The sequence below is a fragment of the Nanorana parkeri genome, unplaced genomic scaffold, assembly GCF_000935625.1.
Source record: "Nanorana parkeri isolate BGI_ZX_2015 unplaced genomic scaffold, ASM93562v1 scaffold1533, whole genome shotgun sequence".
Lineage (NCBI taxonomy): Eukaryota > Metazoa > Chordata > Amphibia > Anura > Dicroglossidae > Nanorana > Nanorana parkeri.
Genome location: NW_017307801.1, coordinates 175,451 through 200,158, shown reverse-complemented (window position 1 = coordinate 200,158; position 24,708 = coordinate 175,451). Strand labels below are relative to the sequence as shown.

Below are 24,708 nucleotides of genomic sequence, written 5' to 3'. Positions count from 1 at the left end.
CCACGTGAGCGATGCAGCACAACTGATTGTCTCTCCGCGCTGCTTCCCTCTTCCCTAGTCTGAGCTCTGCTGTACAGGGACGGGTCAGGTACTTTCGCTGCTGCTTGTGTGTGCACAATACATGGAATGTATACCGAGATCTGTGTCTCCTCCTCCCCGGAGTTCCGCTTTAATTTCTTTTATTTTTTTGCCTTTTCAGCAAACACAAGAAATCCTCCGGACGTCGGATAACAGATGGGTGAGCGTTCTTTCTGTATTACACGCAGAGGCGGACATGTTTATTGCCGGTATATCCGGATCTGGGGGATCGCTTTGGCATGCCGTGCCCCTTTGTTCTGCGGATCGCTTTGGCATGCCGTGATCCAGTTCTGGGTGATCTCCTCTTCGCACCCCAGGTTTTCCTCATTCCTAGTTCCATCGCTCCGTCCCTGCACCAGTCCAGACCGAACCCGAATTCCCCCGAGCGCGGAAGTGCCGGGGGGGCCACCTGCTCCGTCAGCTGCGGCTGGGGAATTCCCTGCCCTGCGGCGGCACATTCACAAAGGGGGCGGGGCGCTTGTGCTGACATCATTCACCCGATATGGCCGCGTTAGGTAACTGTCATCGCACAAGTATAGCCGCGTGAGGTGAATGATGTCACTGCGCCCCGCCGCGCCCCGCCCCTTCTGACGGGGGAATGCTTCCTCCTGCCTGCAGCAGACTGATCACTGGGGGGGAGGGGAGACTGAGGAAATGCTTCCTCCTGCCTGCAGCAGACTGATCACTGGGGGAGGGAAGACTGAGAAAATGCTTCCTCCTGCCTGCAGCAGACTGATCACTGGGGGAGGGGTGACTGGGGAAATGCTTCCTCCTGCCTGCAGCAGACTGATCACTGGGGGAGGGGTGACTGGGGAAATGCTTCCTCCTGCCTGCAGCAGACTGATCCCTGGGGGAGGGGTGACTGGGGAAATGCTTCCTGCTGCCTGCAGCAGACTGATGACATCATCTCGGCCTGGGCGCAGTCCCTCCCCGGAGCCCGCGGTGGGGGGGGGAGGGGTTTGTGTACATTGTGAGGAGTTCCGATTGATTGATCCCCCGAATTCCTCCGCAGATTTCTTCCAGAGAGCTCCGCCCTTCCTCATCCAGCTGCAGAATATTCTGCGGAAATACCCGGACGGAGGACAGATCCTTAAAGTAAGTGATCCAGCTGTGTGTGTGGAGCCCATCGCCAGCCATTGATGTCTGTGTCCCCATTCAGGAGATTTCCCCTCACTTCCTGTCCCTGTGACACCAGGATATGGATGGAGGGATAGGCGGTCATAAGAAAGCTGCCAGAGGTTCTAACACTTCCCACATTATACCGGAGAACGGGCTTTGTTGTGGTCACTTCCTGTGTGAGGGTACAGGCGGGGGGAGGATTAGGTTTTGGGCTACAGGTGGTGCCAGGGGTAAGGGTTGGGGTACAGGTTGGATCAGGGGGTAAGGGTTGGGGGACAGGTTGGATCAGGGGTAAGTGTTGGGGTACAGGTGGGATCAGGGGTAAGTGTTGGGGTACAGGTGGGATCAGGGGTAAGTGTTGGGGTACAGGTGGGATCAGGGGTAAGTGTTGGGGTACAGGTGGGATCAGGGGTAAGTGTTGGGGTACAGGTGGGATCAGGGGTAAGTGTTGGGGTACAGGTGGGATCAGGGGTAAGTGTTGGGGTACAGGTGGGATCAGGGGTAAGTGTTGGGGTACAGGTGGGATCAGGGGTAAGTGTTGGGGTACAGGTGGGATCAGGGGTAAGTGTTGGGGTACAGGTGGGATCAGGGGTAAGTGTTGGGGTACAGGTGGGATCAGGGGTAAGTGTTGGGGTACAGGTGGGATCAGGGGTAAGTGTTGGGGTACAGGTGGGATCAGGGGTAAGTGTTGGGGTACAGGTGGGATCAGGGGTAAGTGTTGGGGTACAGGTGGGATCAGGGGTAAGTGTTGGGGTACAGGTGGGATCAGGGGTAAGTGTTGGGGTACAGGTGGGATCAGGGGTAAGTGTTGGGGTACAGGTGGGATCAGGGGTAAGTGTTGGGGTACAGGTGGGATCAGGGGTAAGTGTTGGGGTACAGGTGGGATCAGGGGTAAGTGTTGGGGTACAGGTGGGATCAGGGGTAAGTGTTGGGGTACAGGTGGGATCAGGGGTAAGTGTTGGGGTACAGGTGGGATCAGGGGTAAGTGTTGGGGTACAGGTGGGATCAGGGGTAAGTGTTGGGGTACAGGTGGGATCAGGGGTAAGTGTTGGGGTACAGGTGGGATCAGGGGTAAGTGTTGGGGTACAGGTGGGATCAGGGGTAAGTGTTGGGGTACAGGTGGGATCAGGGGTAAGTGTTGGGGTACAGGTGGGATCAGGGGTAAGTGTTGGGGTACAGGTGGGATCAGGGGTAAGTGTTGGGGTACAGGTGGGATCAGGGGTAAGTGTTGGGGTACAGGTGGGATCAGGGGTAAGTGTTGGGGTACAGGTGGGATCAGGGGTAAGTGTTGGGGTACAGGTGGGATCAGGGGTAAGTGTTGGGGTACAGGTGGGATCAGGGGTAAGTGTTGGGGTACAGGTGGGATCAGGGGTAAGTGTTGGGGTACAGGTGGGATCAGGGGTAAGTGTTGGGGTACAGGTGGGATCAGGGGTAAGTGTTGGGGTACAGGTGGGATCAGGGGTAAGTGTTGGGGTACAGGTGGGATCAGGGGTAAGTGTTGGGGTACAGGTGGGATCAGGGGTAAGTGTTGGGGTACAGGTGGGATCAGGGGTAAGTGTTGGGGTACAGGTGGGATCAGGGGTAAGTGTTGGGGTACAGGTGGGATCAGGGGTAAGTGTTGGGGTACAGGTGGGATCAGGGGTAAGTGTTGGGGTACAGGTGGGATCAGGGGTAAGTGTTGGGGTACAGGTGGGATCAGGGGTAAGTGTTGGGGTACAGGTGGGATCAGGGGTAAGTGTTGGGGTACAGGTGGGATCAGGGGTAAGTGTTGGGGTACAGGTGGGATCAGGGGTAAGTGTTGGGGTACAGGTGGGATCAGGGGTAAGTGTTGGGGTACAGGTGGGATCAGGGGTAAGTGTTGGGGTACAGGTGGGATCAGGGGTAAGTGTTGGGGTACAGGTGGGATCAGGGGTAAGTGTTGGGGTACAGGTGGGATCAGGGGTAAGTGTTGGGGTACAGGTGGGATCAGGGGTAAGTGTTGGGGTACAGGTGGGATCAGGGGTAAGTGTTGGGGTACAGGTGGGATCAGGGGTAAGTGTTGGGGTACAGGTGGGATCAGGGGTAAGTGTTGGGGTACAGGTGGGATCAGGGGTAAGTGTTGGGGTACAGGTGGGATCAGGGGTAAGTGTTGGGGTACAGGTGGGATCAGGGGTAAGTGTTGGGGTACAGGTGGGATCAGGGGTAAGTGTTGGGGTACAGGTGGGATCAGGGGTAAGTGTTGGGGTACAGGTGGGATCAGGGGTAAGGGTTGAGGTACAGGTTGGATCAGGGGGAAGGGTTGGGGGACAGGTTGGATCAGGGGTAAGTGTTGGGGTACAAAGTTGGATCACGGGTAGGTGTTGGGGTACAGGTTGGATCAGGGGTAAGGGTTGGGGTACAGGTTGGATCAGGGGTAAGTGTTGGGGTACAGGTTGGATCAGGGGTAAGGGTTGGGGTACAGGTTGGATCAGGGGTAAGTGTTGGGGTACAGGTTGGATCGGGAAGAGTCAGGTGACGAAACGGACATTGACGTCACCAGACTCCTCCCCCCTTCCCTTTGTCAGCCGACGGAGCCGCTTGGGTAAGGGGGGAGGAGTCCAGTGATGTCGATGTCCGTGATGTCACCGGATCACCGACGGGACTCCCGAAAGCCGGCGGAGAGGGGAGTGTTTTCATTTTCGATAAAAAACTTTAACGATTAATCGAGGAATGAATAGTTGATTTCCCAGCCCTAGTGTATATATATATATATATATATAGCTATCTGGGTGTTTCTGATATGATTGATTTCTATGGCCGTATAAAAGCCGATCCGCCGTGTTCCGGTTCCGGGTTCCGGGTTCCGGTTCCAGGTCTTATAACTTCGGGTTCTCACTTCTTTCAGGAACTGATTCAGAACGCGGACGATGCCAAAGCCACGGAAGTCATCTTTGCTTACGATGAAAGACAATATGGGACGGAGAGCTTGCACTCCGAGGACCTCCATATCGTCCAAGGTGAAACATCATAGGACCTCTTTTGGGGGCGGGGGGAGGTGAATGTTAAGTTTTAGGATACAGGGGAGGGTTAAGTGTTGGGGTACAGGGGGGGAGGGTTAAGTGTTCGGGTACAGGGGAGGGTTAAGTGTTGGGGTACAGGTGAGGGTTAAGTGTTGGGGTACAGGGGGAGGGTTATATGTTGGGGTACAGTTGCGGTGAAGGTTATGTGTTGGGGTACAGTTGCGGTGAAGGTTATGTGTTGGGGTACAGGTGCGGTGAAGGTTATGTGGTGGGGTACAGGTGAGGTGAAGGTACAGGTGAGGTGAAGGTTATGTGTTGGGGTACAGTTGCGGTGAAGGTTATGTGGTGGGGTACAGGTGCGGTGAAGGTTATGTGTTGGGGTACAGGTGCGGTGAAGGTTATGTGGTGGGGTACAGTTGCGGTGAAGGTTATGTGTTGGGGTACAGTTGCGGTGAAGGTTATGTGTTGGGGTACAGTTGCGGTGAAGGTTATGTGTTGGGGTACAGTTGCGGTGAAGGTTATGTGTTGGGGTACAGTTGCGGTGAAGGTTATGTGTTGGGGTACAGGTGCGGTGAAGGTTATGTGTTGGGGTACAGGTGCGGTGAAGGTTATGTGGTGGGGTACAGGTGAGGTGAAGGTTATGTGGTGGGGTACAGATGAGGTGAAGGTTATGTGTTGGGGTACAGGTGAGGTGAGGGTTAAGTGTTAGAGTACAGGTAGGGTGAGCTCCTCCAAAACCGGAAATGCCATTGGAGTCACCCACCCAATAAGCTGCAGGCCAGGGCATTCCCCCACCGGACTGCTCATTATAAACAAAGGGATGGGCTGCAGTGACATCATTGCCCTTATATGGCCACATGATCATATTAGGTAAATGTCATTGGCCAGATACAGCCACGTAGCCATATAAGGTCACTGATGTCACTGGGAATTAAGCGATTGGGCGGCAGCGGAAGGCGCTTCCTTCGGTGTGTAGAGGAACTCTGCTTCAGGTAATTTTGCGATTGCCTTTCATCCTCATTTCCCTTTACGGTTCCCCCCCCCTCAGGCCCGGCTCTTCTGGCCTACAACAACGAGATCTTCAGCGACCAAGATTGGGACGGGATCCAGAGACCTGGAAACAGCGTCAAGCGCAAAGATCCCGACACCGTTGGAAGATTTGGACTCGGGTTCAACTCCGTCTACCACATTACAGGTCAGTGAAGGGTCATTTTGTAGCCTGAAAGGGTCAAGAAAAGTCCATAGGTTGAAGTCTTCAGAATGGTCATGTGATGTGAGAGGGTCCCTTCGCCTCTTCTCGGGGCTGGGCGGTCCTTTAGGTTCTCATCTGCTGTGAAGTGGGGAGGAGCGTGTTTGGGTACGGAGGGTGCTTGGGTACGGAGGGTGCTTTGGGTACGGAGGGTGCTTGGGTACGGAGGGTGCTTGGGTACGGAGGGTGTTTGGGTACGGAGGGTGTTTGGGTACGGAGGGTGTTTGGGTACGGAGGGTGCTTGGGTACGGAGGGTGCTTGGGTACGGAGGGTGCTTGGGTACGGAGCGTGCTTGGGTAGGGAGGGTGCTTGGGTAGGGAGGGTGCTTGGGTACGGAGGGTGCTTTGGTATGGAGGGTGTTTGGGTACGTAGGGTGTTTGGGTACGTAGGGTGTTTGGGTACGCAGGGTGTTTGGGTACGCAGGGTGTTTTTTTTGGTACAGAGGGTGCTTGGGTACAGATGCTATCAGGACTTCTTTACTCTTGATGGCCACATTGTATCTCCTTAAGTCCTCAAACCTCTCTCTCCCCGAATACACAGATTTCCCGGCAATCTTCAGCGGCACAAACATCGGGTTTCTGGATCCGCAGGAAGAGATTTTTCACAGAGGAGGACGTCGGTGGAACTTGGAGAAAGGAAGAGAAGATGTAGACAGACTTTCAGACCAGTTCCAGCCTTTCCAGGAAGCCCTGGAGGCTCTCGGCCTAGGCGACTGGGAGGAGATTCTGGACTCTGGCCACTTCAATGGGACTCTCTTCCGCTTCCCTCTTCGCCTTGACCCTTCCGAAATTTCCGAGAACATTTACGACTCTGGGAGGGTTCAGGAGCTCTTTGAGTCTTTCATCAGGGACGCGAGCATCAGCCTCCTCTTCCTGCGCCATGTTACTAGAGTATCTCTCAAGAATATTGACAGCGTTGGAGCGTTGACCACTCTGCTTACTGTTGAAGTGTCCACTGAGGAGACATTTGGGAGCGAGTCAGCTGACCTTGACATCAAGACCCACATTAAAGTTACTTCTCTGAACCGTTTTGGAGGAGAACAAGAAGACAGCAAGTGGTTGGTGACTTCTACCACCATTCAAGGAAACATGTTTCCGGAATTGACAGAGCTGAGCAACAAGCTCTGCAACAAACCCGCGCTCGACTTAGCCTATCCCTTATCTGAGGCTTGCATGGACTTGTATGGCGGCCGCTTGAGTTGCGTCTTGCCCCTTCCGGACAAGGAGGAGAACAGGACGGGCCTACCGTTGGTCATCAATGGTTGTTTTGACCTCACCGATGACAGGAGAAGCCTGAAGTGGCCAGAAGTAGACCAGCAACACGACGAGGCTGCCAAGTGGAACCATATTCTGGTGGAACAAGTCCTGCCTCTATTGTACACACATGCGGTCCGTAATACGGTGTCTTTGGTCAAGTCGTCAAAAATTTCGGCAGATGTGACCTACAGCATCTGGCCAGACCCAGAAAAGACTCAACACAAACGTGTATGGCATAATCTCACAAGACAAATGGCAGAAAGCCTGGTGAAGGAAAGAGTGTTCCAGATGGTTGACCAATCCCGATGGATAACGGCCTCCGAAGCCGTTTTCCTACTGGAAAGGGATTTGGAAGACTCAAAAATCCGTGCGTGCTTGGAGAAGGTGCTCCTGCTGTTGGGGGTTACACTTGTGAAGGTCCCCAGACATGTCTATTCGACTCTCCAACTAGCCGCAGAGCTGAAGAGCGTTTCTCCTTCGCTGGTGAGGCAGTCCTTGCGCAAAGACGGCTGGCACGGGGTCCCGCGTGAAAACAAAATGGCGCTCCTGAAGTATGCCATCAGCGATGGACGTTACCAGGAGCTACTCAACCTTCAGCTGTTGCCATTAGCCAATGGAGAATTCACAAGCTTCCAGAACACGGAGTCGAGTGCCATGGTCTACATTGACAGCAGAGACTTTCCAAGGTAAGCCGGCTCCTTGAATGACCTGCTGTGGGGAAATGTTACTGATATATTATCTGTATCTAGGACATCGCAAGTCTGCCTGTGAAGGTCCTCGTTTATTTAGGTCATGGTATGGCCGGTAGTAGTTGGTCACGTTCATGTGGACCTGTTCTGTTATGTTGAATACCTTTCATAGCCACTTCTTCAGGTCTAATGAGTGTAGGAACATCCCCCCGGAGTTATCTCCACACTGGTATCACAGACACCTTCACCCAACCTCCATGGAATGCGTCACGGAAGACGTTGAGCATGTGTGTGTATCCACACGTGCGTCCTGAGGGTGCGGGTACCGGGTGACACCTGGTGCGGGTACCGGGTGACACCCCGCAGTGACCTCATCGCACGGTACTGCGGTTTACCTGCCGGCGGCCATCTTGGTGATTGAAGCTGGCAGAGAGAGGAGGGGACGTTATCCGGTGGGATGAAGTATGCCACCGGGTCCCCTCCTCTCTCTCTCTCGAGCAACTGTCGGGCTCTCGGTCATTGACCGAGTGCCCGATATTTCAGAGGGGGGTGGCACCAAAAATGACTGTCAGTCATTTTGGTGTCACCCCTCCGATGGTGTCACCCGGGTGCGAGCCCCCCTTGTGACGCCACTGATGTCGGTGCCTCGATGGTTACTGGGCTGGGCCCTCTTCTTCCTTTTCAGGCCCCACCCCCCAAGTAGCAGAACTCCAGTGCCTGGTCACACATGCGACCCTGGGGTATAACAATGAAGGCACGCTGGCAATTCAAATTATTATTATTATTATACAGGATTTATATAGCGCCAACAGTTTGGGCAGCGCTTTACAATATAAGGAAGACATTACAATCACAATACACTTCAAGACGAGATGGTACGGAGGGCCCTGACAATGGGAGATTACAATCTAAAAGGGGAGGGGCCAGTGATACATGAGGGGGTTTGATGATAGGTTCATTGTGCCGACGTTACAGCGGGCCATGGGGCCCCTTACCCAATCAACTGCAGGCCAGGGCAATGCCACGCCCTACAGCTCATTATAAACAAAGGGATGGGCTGCAGTGACATCATTGCCCTTATATGGCCACATGACCATATTAGGTAAATGTCATTGACCAGATACAGCCACGTAGCCATATAAGGTCAATGATGTCACTGCACCTCCCCCTCCCTTTCCTTACATGCGGGAGGGGAAGTGAGCGATTAGGCGGCAGCGGAAGGCGCTTCCTTCTGTGTGTAGAGGAACTCCCCTTCAGGTAATTTCGCTTTCTCAAGGCCTTTAATAAAGGAACTTTTTTTTGTTTTGAGATAAAGTTTTGCTTTCCAAAAATACTTCACTTGCTGTTAAGAAAGATACGACTTCCAAAACCTCTTTTGATTTTCACTTTAACATTGTGCTGCCTAGAGTTATTTATTAAAACAAAGTTTCGGTTTTTGTCATGTCTTTCAGAATTCTATTGCCTGGACTGGCCCACCGATTTATTCCTGAAGATCTGACGGACGATCTGCGTCTGTTCTTCACAAACGTTGGAAAAGCAAGTGAGTGCGTTTGTGCTGCTTAGATGCCGTAATTTTAGAGGGGTCTAATGATATCAAACTCACCCTACGAAGCTTTCTGGACGTGCGTTCCCTGTGAATAGACGCATGTTCTTAGATATGTTTTCTTTTCAGGTGTGTACCGTCATACCGCTTTATGGCCACCAGATGGCGCTGAAGAGCATAGGATGAATTGTATTTAATGTCATACCGCTTTGTGGCCACCAGGTGGCGCTGAAGATCATAGGAAGTAAATACTTCTCTCCTGTGATCCTCAGAGGCCCAAAATGCAGTATTACAGTACGAAAGTCCAACCTTTTGTTTTTGCAATCTACCCGCATACATCCAGAAAGATTTGTAGGGTGAACGGCTCTGCGAATTAGTTTTACATAGGATAATAACAGAGGTTTGGATACACGTCTTCTGCAGAGGATGTGAAAGCCGCACTGCCGCACCAAGGCACCTCTTATAGTGCGGTCCTAACTCTAAACTATGAGAGTCTCCATCTTGGAGCACATGGAGGCAGAAGATTTCAAATTGGGTGCAGGTTTGTCAGGAGGACACCCAGCCTCCTTAAAAGCACAGAAACACACAAGGGATCCCTGTTTTGGTGCAGTGATGCATGGGGGGTCTCAGCTTCCATTGGGATGTGTGGGAATGTTAGGAGGGACTCCATTAAAATACCTTGTCCCCGTGCCGATGGGCACAAGGGCCTCTTCCCCACAAGCCCTGGGGTGTTGGTTGTGGGCGTCTGCGGGCAGGGGGCTTATTCACATCGGGGTATCCCTTTGGAAAAAATCCTTTTAATTGAAAAAGAAAAAAACAAGACATGATTTTGACAAGTCTTTTATTAAAAAAGAAAAATGGATCTAGCGACGTAATCCAGGGTCAATCACGACGTCCAGCGTTGTCCACGACGCGGATGACCTGACGAAATAAAAAATAAAACAATAAAAAAATTAATAGAAATAATAAAGAAACAAAAAACCTGATGCCCGCCGACCCGTCCGCATTCTAACCGATGCCGGCAAAATATAAACGATTGGGCGGAGCTAGCGGTGACATCACCGCTAGCTCCGCCCAACTGTTTACATTTGTCCGGCACCTGACAGGACTTAGCTGCGTGAGCCATGATTGGGCAAAGTCATCATTACTTTGCCCAGTCATGGCTCTTACAGTGCACTGTGCCGATTTCGGGCAAAGTCTTGCAGCTGACCTGTGGTCAGGTGCACTGCTCTTCCCAATCGGCTTCGCGGGCGAATAGCCGAACACACGAACTACCGATGTTCAACTGGAACTGTTGTTGGACTCGAGCATCGAGACCATCCCTAGTAGCCGCCCTCTTCTCCATGTTTCTGCTATGGACTCCATTCTTAAGCAGCCAGTGCCCATTGGGTAAAAGCTCTTTGCTATGTGCAAATGACCAACTCGCTACTGCCCCGCCCACACAGCTCCGCCTGCAAGCGGTTTGAGTGACACGGGACCAGGAAAAGACCGAGCACGCATGCGCATTGGGGATGTGCAGGGGCAGGGATTCTTTTGAGTTGCAGTCTAAGGAGAGCAGTGCACGTGACCACAACATGCATGCCCTGGAAACGGGACGTTCAGGCAAATCGCTTCCATGTGGGGAGATTCAATACACCATTCTATATATAGAAATGCCTGCTGATTACTTCCTGTGCTGTCTGCTGGTGCTGTGCTCCTATCAGTTACATTGCTCCCAGCTCTCTGAGGACTACAGAGCAGCTCCCAACTCTTTTATAGAGATGAGGAAGGGGGCAGGGGCGTGCGGTCAGGGGAGGCAGAGCCTCACCTAGTATTATGCAGGGAAAAGCTGTCGGCTTCAAGTCGGAAGCCGACAGCTTTTCCTCCATTCCGAGTTGCTTGTTACAGGTTACAGAGCAGGGAAATCCTCCCCCGCTCTGTAACCAGGGCAGCCATCAGAAATTTGGGGGCCCCTTACACGGCTTTAGGCCGGGCCCCCCCCTCCCCCCCCACTGGACGCAGGGCTTAGTGACGTGCTGGACGCAGGGCTTAGTGACGTGCTGGACGCAGGGCTTAGTGACGTGCTGGACGCAGGGCTTAGTGACGCGCTGGACACAGGACCCACCTGAGAGTGACCCTGCAGAGCCCACCATAGATGCTGCACAGCCCATTTGAGACTGTCTATGGTGGGCTCTGAAAGGGTCTCGGGTGGGCTGGTCAGGGCTGCATCCCTCCCCTCCCTCCTTTCCTTCCTTCCTTCCTAGCTCCTCTTACCTGCACACATGGCCTCGTCTGCCGCCGGATCAGCCAGAAGTCACGTCACTTCCGGCCAGTCCGACATCAGACGAGCAGCGTCGCTGATGGGGCCCTAGCTTGTCTCAGAGCCGCTGGAGCGGTCAATGCTGGGGCCCTGTGCTGCTAGGGCCAGGCCTCCGCCTCCTCGCCCTTCACCATCGACCGAAATTCATGTAAAGGGCCTCCCAGGCTGCCCGGGCCCCTTACATGAGTATCGGCCATACCCCCCTGATGGCTGCCCTGTCTGTAACCTGTCATGGACGGAGCGCTGGATGTTAATTACAGGCAGCGCTGCATCCGGCTTTTGACATGCAGGGCTTAGTGACGCGCTGGACACAGGACCCACCTGAGAGTGACCCTGCAGAGCCCACCATAGATGCTGCACAGCCCATTTGAGACTGTCTATGGTGGGCTCTGAAAGGGTCTCGGGTGGGCTGGTCAGGGCTGCATCCCTCCCCTCCCTCCTTTCCTTCCTTCCTTCCTAGCTCCTCTTACCTGCACACATGGCCTCGTCTGCCGCCGGATCAGCCAGAAGTCACGTCACTTCCGGCCAGTCCGACATCAGACGAGCAGCGTCGCTGATGGGGCCCTAGCTTGTCTCAGAGCCGCTGGAGCGGTCAATGCTGGGGCCCTGTGCTGCTAGGGCCAGGCCTCCGCCTCCTCGCCCTTCACCATCGACCGAAATTCATGTAAAGGGCCTCCCAGGCTGCCCGGGCCCCTTACATGAGTATCGGCCATACCCCCCTGATGGCTGCCCTGTCTGTAACCTGTCATGGACGGAGCGCTGGATGTTAATTACAGGCAGCGCTGCATCCGGCTTTTGACAGGTAGTTAGGTTACACAGCAGCGGGATTCCCTACTGCTTGTGTAACCTAACTTGGTGAGGCAAGAGATGTCACAGCCTCTACTCTGTGTTAGAGGCTTGAGCTCTGTGGATGGCTTGGACCAACTGCAAAGCGCCATTGGTCCAAGCTGTCCAATCAGAAACAAAACGGTGAGCACATTGATCTCGATGCCTCACCAGTGACGAACAAGTGAGGGACAGGGAGACTCCTCCCTGTCTCCTCCCCCACCCCCCACACACAGCTTGGTTACCGAGCTGGGAGCAGGGCTTCGTCGGGACAGGGGCGAAGCTTCGGCGGGACGGGGACGGAGCTTTGGTGGGCTGGGGTATGCCTCACCCAGCACAGAAGACACGGCACGTCACTGGAAGGGGGTGCTCTGCAGTCCCCTCCTATGGAGACAACACTGCTCTTGTATAGATGCAGTATGGTAGGCGTTGTCACCCTAGGACAGGAAGTGTGTCAATGGTAGGATCCCTGGGTGAAGAAAAAATACGGGGGGTAAAGCCTGAAGAATTAAACAAATCTTACAATCACATCTAAGGATCGGTACACTGCAACATATTTATGTAGTTGACTTCAGATGTGCTTTAAAGTAGGGATGCACCGATACCGGTATTTTGTTACCGAATACGAGTACCGATAATTTTTTTCCGGTACTCGCCGATACCAATTACCGAGTACCGGAAGTCCCATTCAGGAAGCCAGGTGGCGTGTAATGACTCACCGCCCGGCTTCCCGATTAACATGAAAGTCTGTCCCCTCTCACCTCGGCATGTCCAGCCTGTCACCCCCGGGGCCTCTACAGCCAGGAGCAGCCTTCCTCCGGTACCCAGCCGGAGCCGCCTTGCTGGCCAATCATGGAAGCCAGGCGCCGTGTAATGACGCGGCGCCCTGCTTTTTGATTGGCCCGGGACGCCCTGCTCCCTCGTCATGAGATGACGAGGGAGCATGAAGCCGGCTTCCCCCAGAATGCCGGGCGCTGCGTCATTACACGGCGCCTGGCTTCCCGATTGGCCGGGAAGTCGGCACCATGCTCTCTCATCATACTGATACAGGAAGTACTCGTGCTAGGCATCGGAACATTTGGGAGAGTATGAGTACTCGCCAAATACTCGGTATCGGCACCGATATCGATACTAGTATCAATACTGTATCGGTGCATCCCTACTTTAAAGCAAACCCAGTGAGGGTATAGAAGTGGTTTTTGTTTTTTTAATCCCCTGTGTTCCACGAGCAACATATACTTACCTTCCCTATTTTTTTTCCTCTTTAGAAACATTCCGGAATCTTGCGTACCTAAACGAGGAGTTGGTTCTCAGAAGACTACACGAAGCTCTTCCTCAGAGGTGGAGAGATCATCCTGACCTAGTCACCTGGAACCCACAAGAACGGGACAGTCCGCCAGTACGATGGATAACCAGCCTCTGGACCTTCCTCCAACGGTATCCCACTCTGGATCTCTTCGAAGACCATCCGATCGTGCCAATAAATCCAGTGACCGACAGCTCCTCGAACGTCAAACTCGCGCGGCTGAAAAAGAAAACAACTTTGCTTCTACAGAGCCAAGACAGGACCGTCTTGGCTGACTGCACCTCTAAGATACTGGAGAAAGCCGGCTGCACCATCATACGGGACAAGAACTCTTGGTTGTGGCACAAAAACCTGGACGTGTACCTTTTAGCGCCGACGCCAAATAATATTCTGAGAACTTTGGGACATTTAAATTCGAGTCAGATTACAAAAGCATTGACAAATGCCCCCAAGGCGCACATCAAGCTGTTTTGTGAAGTCCTTTCCCAAGCCTACTCCTTAACATCTTCAGAACTGCAAATTTTACACAAACTGCCAATTTTCTGCAGTGCCCCTTGTGTCACTGCCCCATCCTCCAAACTGGTGGCGGCCGGACACTTAGCAGCAGTAGCCAATGACGCGTTCCCAGCTGTCCCGGACAGCCTGATGTTCCCGGATGTGGTAATAAAATGCAGAGATGCGTCAGACCGGAGGCTTCTCCAACTAATGCAAATCGGACTGCTCGGTGCCACAGATATGGCTTTACTAATAGCAAAAGCCGTCCCAAACGGCACCTACAGTGCTCACCCAGCCGAAATTGAGAGGGCAATGTTGTGGATTTTGAGAAATGGACATGTGCTGTTTAGTCAGAATGGCCAGCTGAAGAACATCTGCTGTACCCTTTCCTTCCTGCCTTGCAACGGTAGCCTCAAACAAGCCTCTGCTCTCTTTGATCCCAACGTAGACATTCTGAAAGAGCTGTTTGAAGCACACAAATTTCCCCCTTCGAACTACCGGGAAGATTTGGTTTTAGAATCGCTGAAACAATTGGGGATGAAGGACTCTATCCACAAGATCACAGCTGATGATGTTTTACAGATTGCCGAGACCTTAAGTCGCAATGCGGGCCACATGTCCTCCCCAAGAAAGGCCCAAGCGCTCATAAGGGTTTGCAATGAAACGACGGTTTTAGCTCAGTTTACTCCACAGAACTTGAAGAGGCTCCGCAGCCTTTCCTGGGTGCCGTCTAAAATTCACGATTCACCCATGGCTTTTGGCAAACCGGAAAACCTTCGGGACTTTACCTACTGTGACATAGTGGAACACGCAATGCCTTTAACAAATGACTTTAAAAAACAGGCAAGTGACTTCCTTGGGTTAAGCCAATCACCGCCTCCCGGAAAAGTGATTGAAAGCCTCAAAGTCCTCGGTGAAAAATATTCTCGGGTGGATCCGTACTCTCTTGAAGGGAAACTTCATAAGACTTACAAGTATATACAAGATCACCTTCACCTGTTTCCCGATAATCTTCTCTCCCAAGTCATTGTTTGGACTGGAGATGGTTTTTCTCGTCCAGATGAAATCTTCCTGGCTTATCCCGAAGGTTTGGATTTAAGCTCCTTCACTAAAAAAGTCCCACCCGCTTACCTGACTTACCAAAATCTCTTCTCCAAGTGCGGGGTACAGAAAACCTTATCAAGCGAAGACGTCGTCAACGTACTCTATGTGTTAAAACGGCGCTTGGGTGATGCCCGTTCTGACTTTGACACTTCCAAAGACCTGAAGCTTGCAGTATTAATCTTGGACTGGATGAAAACAAACTCCGTACACGGAACAGATGACCTTCCTATACCAGTCCAGTCCAAAAACAATGAGTTTGGTCTGGAGGCACTGTCGAAAACTCTGTTTTGCGACATTGATAAGCAGAGTTTGGCCGGTGCCTTTGATACAAACTGTTTTATTGTACATGATGAGGTTTCTATGGCAACAGCAAAGTTCCTCAACATCCAACTTCTGAGCACCAAGGTCTTGAAGCCAGAGTTCTTCGAACCCTGGGGCCCCATTGAACCAGTGACTCTTCGCATTAAAAACATCCTTCGAGAATACAGCGAGCACTCTGAAGTTTTTAAAGAGTTTTTACAGAATGCGGATGATGCAGACGCAACGGTTTGCAAATTCTTAGTGGACAGGAGAGAAAATTTGGACTCTCGACAAACCCTAATAGATCCCGGCATGGCCAGCTCTCATGGGCCGGCGCTGTGGTCTTATAACAATAGGAAATTCACAGATAAGGATTTCGTCAACATTACCCGCATTGGAGCAGCCACTAAGGAAACTCAGGCGCAAAAGATCGGAAAATTCGGCTTGGGTTTTAATACCGTGTACCACATTACCGATGTGCCGGCAATTATGAGCAGATCCACTATAATCATATTTGACCCGAATGTGAATCACTTGCAGAAACACATTCCGAGCAATAACCCAGGAATGAAGTTGGATCTCCAAAAGAATCCAGAACCCCTTCGTACTTTTCCTGGCCAGTTCCAGCCTTTCATTGGCGTGTTCAATTGCAGCTTTGCCCAACCCTTTGACTTTGATGGGACTCTCATTCGCTTACCATTCAGGACCGAAGAAGAAGCAAACAAATCAAAGATCTGTCAGAAAGCATTCGACGAGGAAGAGATCAACATGCTCGTGAGTGATTTCGAGAACTTTGCCGATATTCTCCTCATTTTCATAAAGAATGTCAAAGAAGTGGAATTAAATTGTCTAGACAATGGAGCTAAGCCTGAAGATCAGTTAACCAAAGTGCACCTTCGGAAAGAAGTCCTTGAAAGTCTAACTGTGCCTCCAACTGTTCTCTTACAAAAGGAGCAAATAAACGCCTCTAAAATTCTAAACCTACCCATGGAAACCTCCGATATCACCACATCCAAAATCATCAAAATATGTGTACGGAAAGCAGTGGCAGATGATGACAAATACTACCTAGTACAATCAAGCCTCGGAGTCAAAGACTCATTCCAGATGTTCAAGCAAGATGCAAATATCTTTTCTTATCCGATTTCAGGACTTGCCATTCCTCTGAAGAAAAATCACAGCAGCGGAAAATGGTCGCCAGATTTAGAAGACTTCAAGGGGATGGTGTTCTGTTTCCTCCCTCTCCCCGTGTCCTCTGGACTTCCTTTCCACATAAATGCAAGTTTTGCTGTCATGTCCAATCGGAAAAGCCTGTGGGACACCACTGTCAAGGGTGACTGGAATAAGAAGCTGCTCTCTGATGCTTTACTGGCCGCTGTTATCACTGCGCTCTCCCAGTTGCAAATACTACATCAAAATGGGGACTTGCAGGACTACTGCTACTACACGTTCTGGCCAGACATCGGTAAAGTCAACACATTCTTCACAGGCGCTGTGAAAAGCTTCTACCAGGCAATAACCTTTGGGTTTGGGAATTTACTGCCCGCTCTCTTTAGCAACGGCCAGGAATGGTGCACCATAAAACACGCCTGCTTTCTCGAACTAGAAGGCTTCCAAAACAAAGCCATTGAAAGTCTTGCCAAGATGGTGTTTTCCTCCGTTCTGGAAAAACCCTATTTGGCAGTAATCCTCCCACAGTGGGTGAGAGAAAGTTTCAGCGCGTGCGGATGCCTCGTGGAGCTTCAGAAGAATTTTTACAACACTGAAAGGTTCTACAGCGAGATCCTCCTTGAAAATCTGGATGCCATACATGCAAAAGACAGAGATAAGTTAGTGCTTTATGCCATTGATCTACAAAATAAAAAGCTGGACAGCATACTGAAATCCAAACCTTGCATTCCATCATCCAACGGGAAGTTGCAGCTCATCAAAAAACTAATCCACCCAATGGGAAAAGCGTCAGTACTGTATGATCCTGAAGAAGGGTGTTTTCCTGCAGGAGATGAATTTCTTAAACCGGAAAGACTGGCACGTTTACAGACCTTAGGGATGTTGAAGGACAGATTGCCCATTGCAGAACTCATGGCAAGAGCCGGTAGGATAAAAGATATCTGGAGTCTTGACAGGACCAAAGCGCTGAAACAAATCTGCTGCATTTTGGAATTGTTGAATGACCTACTGCAACAAGAACCTGAGGCTGCCCATTGTGGAGAACTGAGGGACGCCATATTTCTTCCTGTAATACCAGCTCTAAATAATTGTGCCTCCTCAGAAAATCTGACCGTAATGAACTCAAAAGGAATTTATCATTACCAGCACAAAGCACTTGTCTGCCTGGTGAAACCAGTGCTCAGCAAAGAACATTTGGGAAATGTCAAACTGTCCGAGCCATTGCTGTCCTTCTTGGGCCTTCATCAGCCTCCCTCCTTCCCGATTGTCTTATCTCAACTGGAGGAAGCTTGCAAAGCACCAAACCTGTTAAACCAGGAAGAAATGTCTGAGGTTGCTAAAAGATGCTACAAGTTTTTGAATGCAGAGATCCCAAAACAGCCGGATCATGCTGCCCAAATAAAGGAGAAAGCCTCTAGCATGCCCTTTGTCTATGCTGATGAGGAATTTGTCCCGCTGAACGTGGTTGCAAAGAAGATCCCTTTTGATGCGCTTCCTTATTTGCATAAACTTCCGAAAGTTTACGAAGCCTTTGATAAACTCTGGGCTTGCGTCGGACTACGTGATGAATTTTCCACCGAAGATTACTTCTCTGTTTTGAAACAGATGGCTTTGAAGAACAGAGAAACGCCCCTTTCAGCAAATGAATTCAAACTGGCATTACACTTAATCAACAACAGCTTGGAAAAACTGACAATGCTAAATGCAGATAATCCAATAGACGCACAGCTTGTTTTTATACCGGACAGGGAAAGTATATTGCGTCCCGCGGATGAAATCTTTTACTATGATACTCCCTGGCTGCCCTATGACGAAGACCTAAATTTTTGCCATGAGATGGTTCCTCGTGCCGTGGTATCAACGCTGGGGGTCAAAACCAAAATTCACCAAACCCTTAATAAATTGAAAATCTCCGGTCTGTCCAAGTGGGTCTTGCAATTTGGTGCCAAGGAGCAGCTTACCACCCGTATCAAGAACATAATAAAGGAGTACTCGTCAAAGAAAGATATTTTGAAGGAACTCATTCAGAATGCAGATGATTCGGAAGCTTCTGAAATCCACTTTGTGTTGGACTGCAGAACTCATCAGACACAAAGCACTTTCGGACCACAGTGGAATCCGTTACAAGGTCCAGCTCTTTGCGTATACAACAACAAGAAATTTGAGGATCAGGATATCGAAGGAATTCAGCAGCTGGGAATAGGAGGCAAAGAAGAACGATTAGACAAAACTGGAAAGTTTGGGCTCGGCTTTAATTCCGTATACCACATAACTGATTGTCCATCATTTGTGACAGGTGACACCTCCTTCTGCGTCTTTGACCCTAATCTCATGTTTTTGGACACTGCAAATGATTCCAGTCCAGGCGGCATGTTCGTTGTGAATAATAAATTCAAGATCACATTTGGGGATGTCTATGATACTTTCTTGCCTTCGTTTTTTAAACTGGAAGAGGGCACTCTATTCCGTCTACCACTGAGGTCAGCAGACACGGTGTTGAGGTCTAAAATCAGTGACCAAACTTCATCACTGGAGGACATTAAAAGTATGTGCGAGGAACTACAGAAGGATGCTGACAACATGATTCTGTTCTTGAGTAACATTAGACAAATAAGTTTTTCTGAAATTACAACTGATGGGCAAATTAAAGAGATCCTTTCAATTCAATCTAAAGTAAATGACAGGGATGAAGAAATGTTGTCTTCTTTTCACCAAAAACTGTCCGAGTTGGCTGGGAACTCTGTGGATTTGTCTCAGACCATGCCATCCCAAGTGTGTTACAGAGTGCAAATAGCTAAAAATTCATCAAGTAGGGTAGCCAATTGGCTTGTAGCCAAGCAGGTGGGTACAGAAAGCATGGACACCCTAAAGAGAATTTCTGGTCGTTTACATCAAACAATGATTCCCCACGGTGCTGTAGCAGCCCAACTAGACCTTGAAATTGAGGGTAGAGCTTTCTGCACCTTGCCTCTCCCTCTAGAAACTGGTCTCCCTGTACATGTCAATGCAAATTTTATTGTGGATTCAGCAAGGAGAGGCATCTGCAAAGAGGATGGTGATAGCCCAAAGACTGAGTGGAACGCGTTTTTGTTATCAAACATTGTAGCTCCACTTTACTGCAGCCTTCTGGAGAGCTTGTGCAAAATATTTGCAAAGCATAAAAGGGAACCGCTCATTTTTCAAAGTGTTGACTCCTGCTGTTTCTTGGATAGATACTTAAAAGACTTTCCAACTGTGACAAAATCTGTGCCACCTCAGTGGCAAACTTTAGTTAAGGAAGTTTACTTAACTATTTTCAAAAGGAAAGCACAAGTGATTCCAATTTACAAGGTGTATGAAGTGAGAGAAAAGTATGGAAGCAAAAAGAGAGTTTCCGTTGAGTGGTCAAGTATTGGAAAACTCACCATTGCAGAAGAGCCCATCTTTCTATCTGAAGCAGATCATAAAGACATTGGTTATATACTCCAAAATATTAACATGCATTTAGCATTTGGAGGGACAATTAACTTTCTATGCAAAGAACTGAAAGACGCTGGTGTACCTGTATATAAATTGAGTCCTCAGACCTTGTGCGACTTCTTGAGGCATTGTCAGCTACTTCCTCACGGACAAGTACTTCCTGCTCCTGTCTCCATGTCTCTTCTTCGAAATCTGGAAAGCTGCAAAGGGCTGTTGAAGTACTGCTTGATAAACTGTCCAACAAAAAAAGCCATTGATGTGCAGGGAGTTCCTCTACTAGTGACTATGGATAAAATGCTCCGCACCTTTGACAGAAATGATCCAAAATTTTTATTAAGATTCTCTGAGCTTTTCCCAGAAGAAAGAAACCAGTTTGCTGAATACAATTACCCGCTTTTAAAGGAACATGGCTTTTTGAAATCCCTAACTATTGCGAATTCTGTCATTTTTGTTAAGAACCACTTGGGGCCATTGCATGACTTGTCTTCTTCAAATAGCAAGTGTGGCCTTACACTGTCCGAGGAGAAAGAAACCTGGCTAAAAAAACTATGGGAATTCTTTCAAAGCCAAATAGACGAGCAACAGCATGATTCAAGGCAAGGACATTTTGAGACTATTGTTTCTGCTTACAAACACTGGGCAATTGTGCCGGTATGTTTTAAACAGAAACCAAAAAGTATTATTTCTTTTGCTCACACCAAAGATGTGATCTATCCACGTGGCAGTGATGTTGCTGAATTTCTGCTTAAATTGGGATTCCCTAAATTAGAATTGTCCTTCTTTCCCTATAACACCATTGATTTCTTGTTGCCTCATCTGCTCGACCCAGAAAATGTTGAGAATGTTCTTGAACACCTGAGTTCAAGAAGTGATGTTAACTGGGAGTTAAACCAAAACTGGGATCTGGACATTTTCCTGATCAAGATCTTATCACAACTTCAATCACAAAAAAAGCAGAAAAACATAAACAATCTTTATTGTCTACCTTTGTTTGAAACCAGTGACGGCAAAAGACAAAGTCTGAATGGATTCCAAAAGATTTTTGTTCTTGACTCTGAGTTCAGTTCAGAATATCTTAAGCTTTCAGAAATCAGTTCGCAGACTGTGTTCCTTAAAAATAGTTCCGTCAACAAACAAGCTGCCAAATTATTAAACATTCCAATAATCGATACACTTCAGTTGCTTACCGAATTCCTTCTTCTTCATGTGCAGCACCTCAGTGAAAATCAGTTACTAGGAGTTCTAGAGTTGGTTTTGTCACTGCAGACCTCTCGAGAGTTCCATAATAAAAAAGAGGACATTTACTCTTCTCTTAGACATGTCAAACTGATCAAAAGCAAGCGGGGAGCACTGGAACAGGTCTCCTACTTCTATGACCATTCTGTAAAACTCTTCTCTACATTTGGCCTACAGGAATATTTTATCCCGGATGATTTATGGACAAAGTTTGAAAGGTTTAAACTATACTTGGAAACTCTTTTGCTCGAACTTGGAATAAAAAAATCCCTTACAGAAGATGAAGTCATCAGATTTGCAACCCAAGTAGAAAAAGAATCAAAACGTAGGGTCCCCTCAGAATCCCTGCCTAACAAAGCTAAACAGTTATTTGATTACTTGCTCTCTATGAATGTGGATAAACTAAGTGCCAATTTTCCCTCAGCGGTGGGAAAAATTGCATTTGTCATGCCTTCAGATGTAAAAGGAGAGTTGAAAGCTTTGCACCCTTCATTTGTTGGGAAACACCTGACGGTAGCTCTCAAAGGATCACTAATGGAGAGGAACAACAGCCAATATTTGGTTTGGACATCCATGACTCTAATAGACAAGTGTGTAACCGGGAAGAAAAAACAGGAGTTTTTGGAGAAGTGTGGGGTACATCTTAAGCCGCCTGTTCAGAAGGTCATCGAGAACGTGAAAAACATTTGTGGTGCTCAATGCGACAGAAAGCATTTCAATAGCCGGGCTCATGTCTTAAAATTAGCGTACACGTTTTTTCAGGACCACGTTGACGAAGTGGACAGCGATTCCTTTGAAAACGTTCCATTCATTTTAGTAGACAATGATACCGTGCTTGCCGAAGCAAGACAAATTGTATTTAATCTTCAAAATTCCAGTTCCTTTCGGCCATATCTTTACAAATTGCCTCCGTTGCTAGCATGCTATAGCAATCTCTTCCAAAAGGTTGGAGTTCAGGCAGAGGCCTCTCTAATCCACTTTACCAAGGTTCTTTCAGCAATTTATGAGGAGACGCTGGACAAAGAGTCTTTGCACGCTAATCTCATAAAAACTGTCTCCGAGACCATGCATCAGTTTTTTAAGCTCCTGGAAAATGCAACTCCGAAAGATCTTGAAAAGCTTGGGCCACTTTACCTCCCAGATCTAAAAGGCAAACTCTATGAGTCATCTGACCTGATTCTAAACGACTGTAGATCTTATATGTCATTGCTGAAACTGGGCAGTATATTTAGGTTCCTCTACACAGATATAGACCAATACACAATGAAACGTCTCCTCTCACTACTACCTGTGGCTATTCGCCCAAAATTGCTTTCTGAGATAACAGAAGAGTCTATCGATAATTTCAAGGAATGTGAACTTGGTGAACACTGCGCAATTAAATTAAATTTCACAGAACTTCTCATCTCACCGATATTTTGTGAGGGTCTGGTTTGCCTCCTGTGCAAGCAGAGCAATGGTAAAGTTACCCGGGAAGAAGCAGAAGAAACTTGCAGCGCTATCTTTGGAAAAATACAAATCAAATGCTGCTCCATGTTACAAACGAGTCTCATATATGAAAACTCCACTTTAAAGGGCACGACATCCAAAAAAGCAGTTTGTGTAAGATATGTTGACATGTGCTGTCAGATTTATCTTAATCACAGTGACCTGGCCAAAAGCCGAAAGTTTGTGTGGGTGTTGCATTCTCTTTCAAGCGAAATTAATAAACTGATAGGAAATGTGTTGAGGGATAGTTCACTTGGCATTATTCTACAAATGCTTGCCTGCTCTGAGCCTGGGGAGATGCTTGAAGTGCTAAAAGAACATGGCGTGTGGACCAAGAAGCTTGAAACCAAAAATGCCTTCACTTTGCCAAAACCTGGAGAGAGCATTCCCTGTGAATGGCACGATTGCTTGGACATGAGTGTCCAAAACGCATTCATGGTCGGTGACTACGTGGGCTACATGGTCCCTGGAGAAGATGAGGCCTATCTGTATGCTAGAATTGTTGAGGAACTGGATGCCGACGTGTTCGGAACCTGCGAACTTCCTAGGTATCGCATAGACATTGGTCAAGAAGAGATGATTGACGTCAGCGTGCTTGACTTATATCATTTCAAAAGACTTTCAGGCAATAATTCGAAAGCTCTTGTCCCCCTTAACAACCCACCAACCCAAGAATATTCCGACAAATGGTTTGAAAGCTCCGCGGACAAAATTAAAGCGGAAATTGACCTGCAGTTAAGCACAATATGGCAGCTACCTCAAGATCAGAAGATAAAGGCTATAAGACGGCTTTACTTAAAGTACCACCCAGACAAAAACATCGGCCAAGAGGTCCTCTCCACGGAGATTTTTAAATATCTTCAGCAAAAAGTCAAAGAACTGGAATCCGGTGGGAGAACAGGTAACCATGCAACAGCCAACAATCATTCCGGTCATTCCAGCTTTCATGGAGGCTTTTCTGGATGTTGGGGCAAGTGGGATAGAGAGGCATCCCACCACAGACAGAACCGCGAACGCTTTTCGAGGTCAACTAGATGCGATTACAATTTCTGGGGCTATCACACGGGAACCCAGCGGCCAAAACCTCAGGAGGCTGAAAGATGGATGAGGCAAGCGGAATGTGACTTGAAAGCCACAGAAAATGACGCCGGCCGGTGCACGGAATGGGTGTTCTACAAGGTACACCAAGCTGTAGAGAAGGCGCTATTTGCCGCACAGTATATCAAGAAAGGAAAAATCGACAAGGATGAGGACATCCTCCAACTAGCGCGCCAGGTGGCCAAATACAGTAGCGGCCTACACCAAATTTACCCTACGGTGGCCAAAATGAAAGCCCTCGGCGTAGACAACCGAGGCACTCAGTACCCCAGCTGCCACTCGCCGCCTAAAATTCCCAATGACAGCTTTGCATCTGACAAAGAGGAGGAGGTCATTACGTTGGCCGAGGACGTCTTACGGACAATAACCGGCTATGTACGCCTCTAATGTGCTCAGAAGCCGGTGATGGGACCATTCCAACACTGTAGAGTCTTTTTGGGTTTTTGTATATTCTGTTGAGTTAAACTTTTTTTATTTGCACCGTACTTTCGAAGCCGCTTGGGAAACCAGTTGGTGTGTACTGTGTGTCATGTTACAATATGCAAATTTCTAGTAAAATGTTCTTTTTCTGCCTATGTTCCGTGTCTATTTGTTTTGATTTTTAATGGGTACACGTAAACCTGGTGACCAAAATCTGATGTCAGCGTTTAACATTTTTTTAACCCCTTCCCCACCAACGACGTACAGTGTACAACGCTGGCATCGGGGCCGTTTAAACTTGTAAAGCCGACTGTCGGCTTTACAGTAGAAGCGATTCTGGTGACTCAGCTGTCACCAGATCGCTTCTACGGGCCCATGAAGGGGTCCCTGCCCGCCCGACACCTCCGCGGTGTTTCCCGGGCTCCGTTGCCCCTCCTACGGGTCCGGGGCTGGCTTCTTTGGTGTCGGCGGGAAGCTGGGGAGGAGATGGACGAACCTCCGTTCACCGCTTCCCCTCCCCGTTCTATGGGACTCGGAGCGATGCAGATTGCATCACTTCCGGTCCCATAGCTGTCAGTGCTTGGCTCCCCCCCCCG

The 24,708-nt window shown here is 49.2% G+C and overlaps 1 protein-coding gene across 1 annotated transcript in view; it reads left to right on the top strand.

Moving 5' to 3' along the window:
• Positions 1–24,093, top strand: part of LOC108798666 (sacsin-like) — a 25,885-nt gene extending 1,792 nt beyond the window's left edge. The window contains exons 3-9 of the mRNA XM_018570443.1: positions 267–471; positions 1,091–1,173; positions 4,061–4,172; positions 5,224–5,370; positions 5,965–7,366; positions 8,821–8,909; positions 13,305–24,093. Coding sequence (XP_018425945.1) covers positions 267–471; positions 1,091–1,173; positions 4,061–4,172; positions 5,224–5,370; positions 5,965–7,366; positions 8,821–8,909; positions 13,305–24,079 — 12,813 coding nt within the window. The 3' untranslated portion in view covers positions 24,080–24,093. The remainder of the gene's footprint in view (positions 1–266; positions 472–1,090; positions 1,174–4,060; positions 4,173–5,223; positions 5,371–5,964; positions 7,367–8,820; positions 8,910–13,304) is intronic.
• The last annotated feature ends 615 nt before the right edge of the window (positions 24,094–24,708 follow it).